Source organism: Barbus barbus, assembly GCF_936440315.1.
Source record: "Barbus barbus genome assembly, chromosome: 43".
Classification (NCBI taxonomy): Eukaryota; Metazoa; Chordata; class Actinopteri; order Cypriniformes; family Cyprinidae; genus Barbus; species Barbus barbus.
The window spans coordinates 16908584-16920556 of NC_136721.1; the positions used below are offsets into that span (position 1 = coordinate 16908584).

The window sequence follows — 11973 nt, forward strand, 5'->3', positions numbered from 1 at the left end:
TGTCTATGTAGAGTTTCAAACTGTATACCATATAACAAATATAACACGATCCTGTAAAATTATTATAACATTATATTTAAAAATAAATTAATTATATGATCTGCTTCACATGGTCATTTAATTTATGGAAGTATCTGAGTCCAAAAAGTCCTAAAAATTATTTATGCAGAAATCATGAATGACCAGAAAAATAATGGAAATTCCAAAGGTTGTGGAAACCTGAATGCTCAGGCACATTTTCAGGTTTTCATTCCCTACATAGATGATATATTAAAAAAAACTATGTGTAAACCTTAACCCAAAAAATTAACATTTGCTAAAAATGTACTCGCCCTCAGGCCATCCAATATGTAGATGACTTTGTTTCTTCATCCAAACAGATTACGTGTGGATTATTGTGATGCTTTTATCAGATGTTTGGATTCTAATTCTGATGGCACCCATTCACTTCAGAGGATCCATTGGTGAGCAAATCCAAATCTATTGCAAAAAAACTAAAACATACTCATTTACATCTTGGGATCATTTTTTCATTTTTGGGTGGACGACTATTGCTTTAAAAAGAATGTATGAGATTCAAACTATGAAATGCATAGGCATAAACTGCTACAATAACATTCACTTTATAAAGCTTTATAAAGAATAAAGCAAAATATGTTCCCTTTTGTAGTGCAACTCCATTCACTAAAAGGTCTAAAAAGCTAGTAATAGCCCATTTATCACACACCTCATGACTGACACATTAATTGCACCAGGCTTGAGAGAGAAAGAGCAGCTCGGTCAACATCTCAATGAAGTGTCAAGCTGTTTGGGTCAACCTGTTTGCAAGACTTTATGGATTTATGTCTGCAATGGCTTCCAATTAGCTACAAGATTCTTAAAATAATACAGGAGGTTTAATTGTTCTAGAATTCAGAATTGTTAACTATTAGCATTTTATATTAGCATTCGATTTGTGTAGTAGCCGTGGTGGTTGGATGACAAAGATGAGTTGGATAGTTTGAATCAGTAATAAGGCATCCGACAGTTCAAGAGAAGAGTCAAATGTTTCCGTAAGATTGCACTGTGTTTAGTGTACTATCACTTCTCTGTGTAATACAGTGAGTTGACAGATGCATGCTAAACATGTCAACAAAAGATAAGGCACAAGACAAATCTCTGGTAACCATGCGACAGACAGATCTGAGAGGTACACCGTTCAGAGGAAACATGCCAGGAAGAGTACACAAAGTCCTCCTTTTGTCACCTGAGCTCGGTTGTTTATTCAGAACCCATCCCCTTGTTTGAGTTTCACGGATGTGGAATGTAGTTGCTAACAACTCTTTCCCATATCCAGTCTATGTTTGGTATCAGTTTCTGGGAATAGAGCCAAATGTTTGCCTTTTATGGTTCTGTAAAAAAGCAAATGTAAGATTCTGGCATGTCAGGAGGATTGTAAAGCTCTCAAGATAAAGGATGGGACAGGCTTTGTGAATCCTCTCAGATTCACTGATTCAGACACAGTTTCGACATATTAAGATATTTTATCAAATCAATAAGCATTTATTGTAATTTTATAATTTATTAGTAACTAAAAATAAAACTAAACCATAGAATGTATTCTACTAAGTGTCTTGGACGAACTAAAGTTCACATGAGCAGTCACTGCCACCTAGTGTATTTTATTTGTTATTGCAGGAAACATGTTGTCAGTACACAGTGAATACCATTCACGTTTATAATTATGTAGGCCTACATAGTCAACATATGTAAGCTACACAAAACAAGGCTATGACATAGCCGCTATGTATAAGATACGTCAAACAAGGCCCAATACTGATTTGTCCGTATGGATTTTTTTTGTGTTTTAGGGTTAAATGAAAAATGTCCGTAACTTAACAGATAAATTCTTGGCCTGGTACCTAATGTAAGCAGTATGAAGTATAACTTTTCCGTATTTTCTAGCATTTTTTCTTACAGTGTAGAAATTAAAAATCATTATAAACTTAAACAATGTACAAACTTAAATGTACAATTCTCAACACTGTTGTATATCAGTGTTATCTTAGCATTATTTATATACTGTAATAATATTTATCTTTTATAAATATTTATATTTTGAATTCGCTTTTATTTTTATTTATTTATTTCGTTTTTTATAATTAAACTACATTTTTTATTAGTCTATTAGTCGTTTTATATTTCGTTTCTTTATAGCTTTCCTATTTCCATTATTTCAGTTTTAGTTTAGTACTTTCACTTTTACAGTTGGCAACATCTGTAATGCTAATCGTTCAAATAGCCTACGTTTTTAAGTTTTACGTATTTCAATAGGCTACTATATTTTATTCAATTTTATTTCAGCTTTATTTCAGTTACCGAAAATATTTTTAAAGGGTTTAGTTTTAGTTAAAAATAGCATTGCTACACATTCATAATTGCGTATATATTAGACATCTATTTACAATTTAGAAAAAAATAAAAAATAAATTCTAAATCATATTGTTAAAAATAAAACATTTGATATTAGCGATTTAAGGTTCATTTCTGTTCATGATAAAAGATTTTCAGCAGAAAAATCAACAAAGTGTCCAGTTTACTTTGGCTGTGTTTCAAAACCTAGTAACACAACTACATAGACAGTAATTGTAGGCGTGACGGGCGCGTGCAGCATTGTTGACCATCATAATTCGGAACGTGCCCAACAAAGATGCCCAAAACTGCTGTAGTAGGCAGCTACCTAGTGATACACAGCCTTGAGGTCAGTGCTAGTATCACATGTATCGGTGTCTCGGCGCATGTGAAGAAGATATCAAATACACAGTGCCGAAGTGCAACGCGTCGAACAACTTTGATTGCTAACATTAATTTCGTCCCATTTTCTTTGGAGACATTATTTATTTTGTTAACATTAGTTATAATAAAATGACTGAGCAATCGGCCCTGCTTCTGCGAAAACAGCTAGCAGGTAGGTGGCTAACTGTTAGCGTGAGTAGTTAGTACAAAATAATGCCATACTGATTTTTTTTATCCATACCATCAGTACTTTTTAACTAAATTACATAGCGTGTAACGAAACCCACTGTGTCAGTGTTTGTGTAAGAGCTTATGGGCTTCATATTTCTACTTGTAAAGTTATAAGGTCAGAAGGCTTTGCTAGCATGCTAGCGCCTAATAAGTTGGTGAGGTATAAACATGTTGATCTCAAAGCTTATACCTTTTATTTAAGAAACTAACCTATTTATTAAACATAATATTTTATATATTTTAAAATAATGGCAACGAGTGGTAAATACTAAGTTTACTGGTCATAATATCAGTTGACACGTGTTAATATGCAGTGGACAAATTAGGAAACAAAACAGCCACTCATTTAGATTTCGTATTACAAATTAATTGTTTTTAATGCCTCAAGTAATCACAATATAGTATAGGTTTGATATAGTATGAAAAATAAACATTTAGATTAACTTGAACTCATCATTACATAGCAGAAAATGTAATCTAATATCCAATATTGCCAGATACAAATTCTAAATTACAATACATATTATATTTACACACACGCACAAACACACACATGTATATATAATTATATTTTGTTTGTAATCAACATTTTAATACCTCACTAACTTGCACCTTTGACCTTATTTTAAAAGTATACACACACACATATACACTATATTGCCAAAAGTATTGGGTCACCCCCTTCTAATGAACATGTTTGACTACTTTAGTAATTTCTATGAGTACAAATCTTAATGTTAAAGCATGTAATGATATTCTAGGGAATTGTGTGCTTCTAATTTTATAGCATCAGTTTGCACAGGACCCTTTTCTATTTTAACATGACAGTGTCTCTGTGTGTAAGACACGGTTCAAAAAGAAATGATTGATTCAGTCAGTGTGGAAGAACTTGACTGGTCTGCAGAAATCCAAGTCCTGATCCCAGCTGAACACCTCTGGTGTGACTTTAAATGCAGGCCTTGGTGCTTGGTGATGAGTTTTTGGCTCAATGACTTGTATAGACACTATATGGACACAAGTATTGGGACACCCCCTTCTTTAGAACAGAAAAAGGCACTAACAAAACTGTGGCAACAATGACGGAAACATAATTCACGTATTTAAAAACTATATTTCCATCTCTGTTGCAACAGTTTTGAAAGTGTCTAAAATGACTGTATCCATATACAAGTCATTGGTGTTTGGTGATGAGTTTTTGGCTCAAGGTCTGCATATAAAGTCACACCAGAGGTGTTCAGCTGGGATCAGGACTTGGCTTTCTGCAGACCAGTCAAGTTCTTCCACACTGACTCAATCAATCATGTCTTTTTGAGCCTTACCTTATACACAGAGGCACTGTCATGTTAAAATAGAAAAGGTACTGTCATGTTAAAATAGAAAAGGGTCCTGTCCAAACTGATGCTATAAAATTAGAAGCACACAATTCCCTAGAATATCATTATATGCTTTAACATTAAGATTTGTACTCATAGAAATTACTAAAGTAGTCAAACATGTTCATTAGAAGGGGGTGACCCAATACTTTTGGCAATATAGTATATATATATATATATATATATATATATATATGTATATGTGTGTTTGTTTGTGTGTGTGTGTGTATATAGATGTGTATATACACACACATACGTTTTGCACTATCAACACTGTTTTTAAAATTAATTTGAGATTATATTTTAAAATAATATCTTTGTTTTACATCTTTCAGAGCTCAATAAAAACCCAGTGGAAGGTTTTTCTGCTGGTCTGATTGATGATGATGATATCTATCAGTGGGAGGTTGTCGTGATCGGCCCTCAAGACACACTGTTGTAAGCAACCAATCCTGTTACCAGCCATGTGGTGCTTGGGTTTAGCTGTAAAAGTGTTCTCAAATCTTGTCTAACCAAACAGTTGACTAACTTTTTCTGTTTTTGATTTACAGTGAAGGTGGATTTTTTAAGGCGCATCTCATTTTCCCTCATGATTACCCACTTCGGCCTCCCAAGATGAAGTTTATTACGGAGATTTGGCATCCTAATGGTGAGTGCATGTTGGTGAAATCACTGTCCCCATAGAGGCTTGCACTGATATTATTCTTCATCTCTAACCAGTCGCAAAGAACGGGGATGTGTGCATTTCCATCCTACATGAGCCAGGAGAGGACAAATTTGGCTATGAGAAACCTGAGGAGCGTTGGCTGCCCATCCACACTGTAGAGACCATCATGATTAGTGTGATCTCCATGTTAGCTGACCCCAATGGTGACTCGCCAGCCAATGTGGATGCAGCTGTAAGTTTACTTTGTGATGATACTGCAATCACGTTTTACAAGTCACCATGAAATCACTCAAAATCAGTTTGTTGCGATGTGAAGAGAAGGTACAGTAAAAGTTATTCCCATATTTTAGTAGTTGGGAGGTAAAGTAATGGACATTGGTTGGTGGTTATATTGTCAAACTTTGAAGTGTAGCTAATTTAACTCATTGTGTGCTCCCTAGACGTTTACATTTAGAGAAAATATTGATGTATTGTATTCCTTTCACTTTATTCTTTAAGTTGTCTTAAATTGGTTTTAAAAAGATCTTAAATCTACCTACATAAAACATGCAGAAACCCTATCATTTATAATAAACACTGAAATATTCCATAAAAATAGGAATGGTCAATTTAGATTTCATGGTGACTTTATCCTTTCATTAAAATGTACTAAATGGAATGAGTTTATTTAGGTAGGAAATGCAGCCTTTCTAAAATATTGGGATATGGACAATGCATTACTATAACACACACTATTATTGTAAAAATGGTTACAGCATTAATGGCAAATAATGAATGATTTAAAAAAAGAAGCGTTTTCATTTAAACATCTACATCCTGGATGAAAAAAAAACTCCTTAAAAAGTACTGATAATGACTATCATAGATCCAGTTCCTGATGAATAAAAAGTTTCGCATGCATTTTAAAAAATATTTTCACTCCAAAATGTCACAAAATGGGTTTTAAATGCATGTTCATGACTGAAACTCTCACATTTGTGATTGGCTTGCAGAAAGAATGGCGAGAGGATCCCAACGGGGAGTTCAAGAGGAAAGTCGCCCGCTGTGTGAGGAAAAGCCAAGAAATGGCATTCGACTAGACGCCCCATCACTGTTTCGTTTAGTACATATCAGTTTCCATCTCCATATCTCCAGGTCAAAGACAGTTTGAGTATTTCAGCATTGATTTTAAAACCCATGCCAAGCTTGTATCAGTTTAATTGGTTTAACTGATGTGTTGGATCACATTCATGTGTGGCAAAGCTTCATTGCGTGTATTGAATTCTAACCAGCCCCCCTAGACATGCCAATTACAAACTAATAGGCAATCACCCTCATTTTGGTCACCAGTTATTTGGGTTTGCACCATTTAGGGATATCAGACCAAAGCCACATATTTTCTTTCTTTTTTTTCTATTTTATCTGAATGTGTTATAGCACGTTTCGTTAATGTCGATTACCCTCCACCCTTTAGTGTGTCTGAATTATTTATTATCTTAATTATGATGAAATGTACTGCATGACACTTGTGTTTTGACTCGCTTTTTTTATCTGCCACTGAGCCATCAATTTTGAACAGTCTTTTATGCAATTCTGGCGTGTTTTGTGAGTTTATGGTACTAGTAGAGGCTGATGGTCAGAATCAATGCTGATTTCCCTTCTCACTGACATGTCGGACAGCCCTATTTCCTTAAAAAAAAAAAACAATACCGCAGATGTCTCTCAAAGGGCCATCTCTTTCTCTGCTGCCTTAAGTTGTTCTCCTATCGGAAAGGAAAATTGTATTCAGTGATGTCAAGTCCGTCTCAATGTCTAGTCGGTTTTTGAGCTGGAATCCTCTTTTGGACAAACCAAAAAAGTTAGATATTTGCATGAGAGACAGAGAATATTTTTTGTATAAATGGTAAGCTCAAAAGCTGTATTTTTTGTGTATGTAAATATGATGTATTGTACCATAGCTGTATCAGTCATTTGTTTGTTTTTGTGACGTTTCCCCCCCACATGTAGTTTTGTAATCATTTATGATTGTATCCTGTTCACTCTTCTGTTCCCCGAAGGTCCCATCATGTAATTGCTCATTAAAATGTAGCATTTGTCTTACATATCTAGTGTTTGTCCTTATGTTTTATTCTTTTAGTCTTGCTTTGTCTTATGTCTTGTGTCAGTCATGTCAAAAGCAGTTACCTCAAATAACTTCTAACGGTGCATACAATTCTTGGCAACACATCCTTCAGGATCTTGTCTGTGTGAGGTTTGTTGGGTGTTGTGTACTAATGCAAATGTAATTCTATTGTTCAAAAGACAAAACAATTTTAAGCAATAAGTTGTGAATTTCCGGTTGGTCTCAGTCACATTTTGATTTGATTCAGTGGTGTGTTACTGGTGTGAAACTCACTTTTCTCCAGTTTGTGTGGCAGAATATTGATTTTTGAGCACTAAATATGGAGGAATGACATTTCTGCAGCAATCATTTATGCTCTTTAATAAGTTTGGATAAATAAAACAATTATGAACGCACTACACACCAAGCAGTGTTGTTTTTGTTAACTGAAACTATTAAAATAGTTTTTGTTAATTGAAATAAAATACTAAATATTAGATGAAAAACTTAGAAATGAGAGATGTTGCCCAGCTGTTTCTCTTTAATAGATTTTTATTTGATGGGCTCCTGTTTTATATGACCAGAAATCAAATATACTTGATAATCACCAGTAAAAAAATCTCAGGGTAAACACACTCGCGCACACACATTAAAGAAGAAGAAAAAAAAACATCCCACGCAGAAACACCAAGAGAGATCCTGAGTGGTTTCTTACTGGCCAGGTGCAGACAGACTTTTGTTCATGAACTGTTTCTTCACAAAACACACCCACCACTGTAGAAGATAAATAGATATCAACATTTGAATTTAGTTTAATATCATGAATTTGAAACATTTCACAAAATTTCAAAAAAAAAAAAAAAACTGCTTACAATTAAGTTTTATTTTTGGATTGTAGTGACATGACTTTGGAGGAAAACTGTATTTAATAGTCATTAAAATGCAAAAAAAATTATCTAAATGAAAAAAATGCCTATAAAAGCTTCTCTTGCTTTTGTCAATCACCTTGATTTGACATAATTTTTCAATATGCCTCACCTTGCTTGGTTTGTCTGTCTGAGGGTCGAACACACGGTCACACAATCTCAGTCCCGTCTCCTGTCGGATTTGTTGCAGGTAAGCCCTCATCGTTTCTGTCCAGGAGGAAAGCACGGTATCTAGATCAATTCTGTAATCGTCAATAAAACTTCAAATAAACTCATCATAAAGAAGGTCTTAGTGCATGTTCAAAACAACCAGACCCAGGTAAGTTTTAACTTCACTGTGCCATACCTTCCTCCTGTTTGTTAGTAGGCTTAACATACATGGCATTCAGAGGGAAGCCAGGTTCTCCAGGGATGGGAAAGTTGGTAATTCCCAGCGTGTACATCTCCTTCTCTCCTTGACCCCTTGAACTGCACTATAAATCATTTATGAGATCGTAGTTAGATAATGTATGAAGCACAAACTATGAGAAAAAATGAGCAACACCTGACAAATGATTCATCACTGAATGTTTGAAATATACGATGAAGCTTATATTCTTCAACAGTTACCTTCTGGAGCTTCTTGAGGCATTCAGAGATGTAAAGAGTGGTGTAGATCAAAGTTCGATCTGCCTCATTCTATCCAAAATATGAAAGTGAATATTTCAACACAAAACCTCAACAATAAAAGTAATATTAAACCTGATTATGAAAGGTAAAAAAACTATATGTATATACATATGTAAAGATTTTAAATCAGGATACAGTGAGAATATGTATTCTTCTCTCTCAGGTCTGAACTAGGAATGCATGTTTAGACACGCAAGGCATTTTTTAAGGCTCCAGCACAGCATGGTCATTCGTCTTACCTTAATTTCATAGTTCTTGAAGAAAACATTGGCTTTGAAGTAGTAGATGGCCTCTTCGATAATATCCGTGTCTTTGGCTGAATATGGAAACAGGAAGGAAGAGTTGATTTGTCAAATACCCTTTACTAGTGATGGCCATTTAAGGAAGAACCACATACAACTCTGATGTCACAGGACTGTCTGAAATCAAGCAAACTTTCTTACTTTCTTTAGGAGCAGGACCCTTAAACTGTGTTTTGAGGGGCAGCAATGCCATATTCCCCACCAGTTTGGTGTCTGCATCCATCAGGCTTGAGTGGTAAGCCTGAAAAAAGTGGAACATCACAAAAAATACAAGTTACTTAGTAATATTTACTTAATATAGCAAATGCGTCTTAAAATGACCAATGTTTAGAGAAAATCAGTGATCACTGAGCTGAATGCAAATGAGGAAATCCAGTTGTTTGCATCATGGACAGATGCACAAAATCCGTTTCAAACACATTTCTGACACGTACATATACATATTTGGCAAGAATGCATAAAGATAAAAGACATAATAAAATGCGTATTTGTAAAACTGTTAGATTTGTAGAAAAATTGTCAGAGTAAAGTGATGTATAGGTTAGCTCTAAGGCTAATGACGCTAAAATATTTTTCTAGTTCGCCGCTGCTTTAAAACGTGGCACAACAAACTGCTCAAAACGCAAACAATTGCACTCACCGTCTAAATAGCTACGTTTAATGATTTCTTACCGGCATTTTGGTACAATACGTCCCAAATCTGGCAGGCAAAAATGAATATGTCGCTTCCGCTGTCCCACCCAACACCGATACAGGAAGTTTCCAGTACAATATCCCGACATAACCACTGGGGGGCGCCGAGGATACCAGCTTTGCCTCAATTCTGTTTTTTCCCCCCCGCAAAATTTAATCTCAAGATTATGGAAGCCCGTTTCCGCCAATGAATAAAAAATAAAACAAGGTAATTGCGACTTTTTATCTCACAATTCGGACTTTTTTTCTCGCAATTCTGACTTTATAACTCGCAATTCTGACTTTATAACTCGCAATTCGGAGATATAAACTCGCAATTCTGACTTTATAACTCGCAATTCTGACTTTATAACTCGCAATTCTGAGATATAAACTCGCAATTCTGACTTTATAACTCGCAATTCTGAGATATAAACTCGCAATTCTGACTTTATAACTCGCAATTCTGAGATATAAACTCGCAATTCTGACTTTATAACTCGCAATTCTGAGATATAAACTCGCAATTCTGACTTTATAACTCGCAATTCTGAGATATAAACTCGCAATTCTGACTTTATAACTCGCAATTCTGAGATATAAACTCGCAATTCTGAGATATAAACTCGCAATTCTGAGATATAAACTCGCAATTCTGACTTTATAACTCGCAATTCTGAGATATAAACTCGCAATTCTGACTTTTTTTCTCACAATTGCGAGTTTATATCTCACAACTCTGACTTTCTCGCACCATAGCAAACCACTCTCCGTGTAAGGCTTTTGGACGCGGTTGGACAGTAGCCTACCATTACCGCCGGGCTTTCAGACAAAACATTCTTAATTTCTTTATAGTTCTGAGTTTGAGGCAGCTTCTATCGCGTTATTTTAATAACAGCTGTCAAGTAAAGCGCGTATATTGTAACACGAGAGTGGATATTATATGAATGCACGCAGGTGGATTTCCTTCACTCTCCATAAAGCCCGCTTTCATCTCTATGTTCTTGCTATAGAATTATCTTATCTCCTGTATTTAATGTTGTAAGATATCGACCAAGCAAGACATCCCCAATGAAAATTATAAATAAATTATAAATAAATGAAAATTATTTAGTCAATTATATATGAAGAATTCAGATGCAAAAGCTTAAATGCCATCTGAAATTTTCTTCTAAAATTAGTATTTTTCGTTTATATTCAGTTATTTTACTTTAATGACAATGAAAAGAACCTGTTCCTGAGAAAAATGCTAATTTTAGAATAACATTTCAGATGGCACTTATGGCTTTTGCATCTGAACTCTTCATTAATAATAATAAAATTAATGAATCCTTTATTTATAATTTTCATTGGGGATGTCTTGCTTGGTCGATATCTTACAACATTAAATACAGGAGATAAGATAATTCTATAGCAAGAACATAGAGATGAAAGCGGGCTTTATGCGAGAGTGAAGGAAATCCACCTGCGTGCATTCATATATATCCACTCTCGTGTTACAATATACGCGCTTTACTTGACAGCTGTTATTAAAATAACGCGATAGAAGCTGCCTCAAACTCAGAACTATAAAGAAATGAAGAATGTTGTGTCTGAAAGCCCGGCGGTAATGGTACTGTCCAAACCGTGAGCGCAAAACACAGAAATAAAGAATAAGGAGTAATTTTTATGTTTGTTCAAAAATCATATTCGGACGCAACATTCATCTAGTTCAATATATAGTTCAGCTAATTGAACAAAGTACTGCAAAGCCTTACACGGAGAGTGGTTTGCTATGGTGCGAGAAAGTCAGAGTTGTGAGATATAAACTCGCAATTGCGAGAAAAAAAGTCAGAATTCTGAGAAAAAAAGTCAGAATTGCGAGTTTATATCTCAGAATTGCGAGTTATAAAGTCAGAATTGCGAGTTTATATCTCCGAATTGCGAGTTTATATCTCAGAATTGCGAGTTATAAAGTCAGAATTGCGAGTTATAAAGTCAGAATTGCGAGTTTATATCTCAGAATTGCGAGTTATAAAGTCAGAATTGCGAGTTATAAAGTCAGAATTGCGAGTTTATATCTCAGAATTGCGAGTTATAAAGTCAGAATTGCGAGTTTATATCTCCGAATTGCGAGTTTATATCTCCGAATTGCGAGTTTATATCTCAGAATTGCGAGTTATAAAGTCAGAATTGCGAGTTTATATCTCCGAATTGCGAGTTATAAAGTCAGAATTGCGAGTTTATATCTCCGAATTGCGAGTTTATATCTCAGAATTGCGAGTTATAAAGTCAGAAT

The 11973-nt window shown here is 34.8% G+C and overlaps 2 protein-coding genes across 2 annotated transcripts; one reads left to right on the forward strand and one right to left on the reverse strand.

Moving 5' to 3' along the window:
* The first annotated feature begins 2664 nt into the window (after positions 1-2664).
* LOC306862490 (ubiquitin-conjugating enzyme E2 G1-like) lies at positions 2665-7546 on the forward strand. Its single transcript, XM_079405308.1, has 5 exons — positions 2665-2947; positions 4715-4817; positions 4931-5028; positions 5100-5278; positions 6039-7546. Exons 1-5 carry the CDS (start codon positions 2905-2907, stop codon positions 6123-6125), a joined length of 510 nt encoding a protein of 169 aa, XP_079261434.1. The 5' UTR covers positions 2665-2904; the 3' UTR covers positions 6126-7546.
* On the reverse strand, positions 7477-9803 carry LOC306862489 (actin-related protein 2/3 complex subunit 3-B). Its single transcript, XM_079405307.1, has 7 exons — positions 9696-9803; positions 9165-9264; positions 8961-9037; positions 8662-8730; positions 8399-8525; positions 8165-8259; positions 7477-7900 (listed from the first exon to the last, which is right to left on the reverse strand). The coding sequence occupies exons 1-7, from the start codon at positions 9699-9701 to the stop codon at positions 7838-7840; spliced, it is 537 nt and encodes a 178-aa protein (XP_079261433.1). The 5' UTR covers positions 9702-9803; the 3' UTR covers positions 7477-7837.
* Between the last annotated feature and the right edge of the window lie 2170 nt (positions 9804-11973).

Bases quoted from the DNA above. Each gene is read 5' to 3' on its own strand.
- LOC306862490 (XM_079405308.1), top strand. From the start codon at position 2,905: ATGACTGAGCAATCGGCCCTGCTTCTGCGAAAACAGCTAGCAG. The intron at 2,948-4,714 runs GTAGGTGGCTAA...TACATCTTTCAG, and splicing joins TCTGCGAAAACAGCTAGCAG to AGCTCAATAAAAACCCAGTG. The intron at 5,279-6,038 runs GTAAGTTTACTT...ATTGGCTTGCAG, and splicing joins CAGCCAATGTGGATGCAGCT to AAAGAATGGCGAGAGGATCC.
- LOC306862489 (XM_079405307.1), bottom strand. The intron at 8,731-8,960 runs GTAAGACGAATG...TATTTTGGATAG, and splicing joins TCAAGAACTATGAAATTAAG to AATGAGGCAGATCGAACTTT. The intron at 8,526-8,661 runs GTAACTGTTGAA...AATGATTTATAG, and splicing joins GCCTCAAGAAGCTCCAGAAG to TGCAGTTCAAGGGGTCAAGG.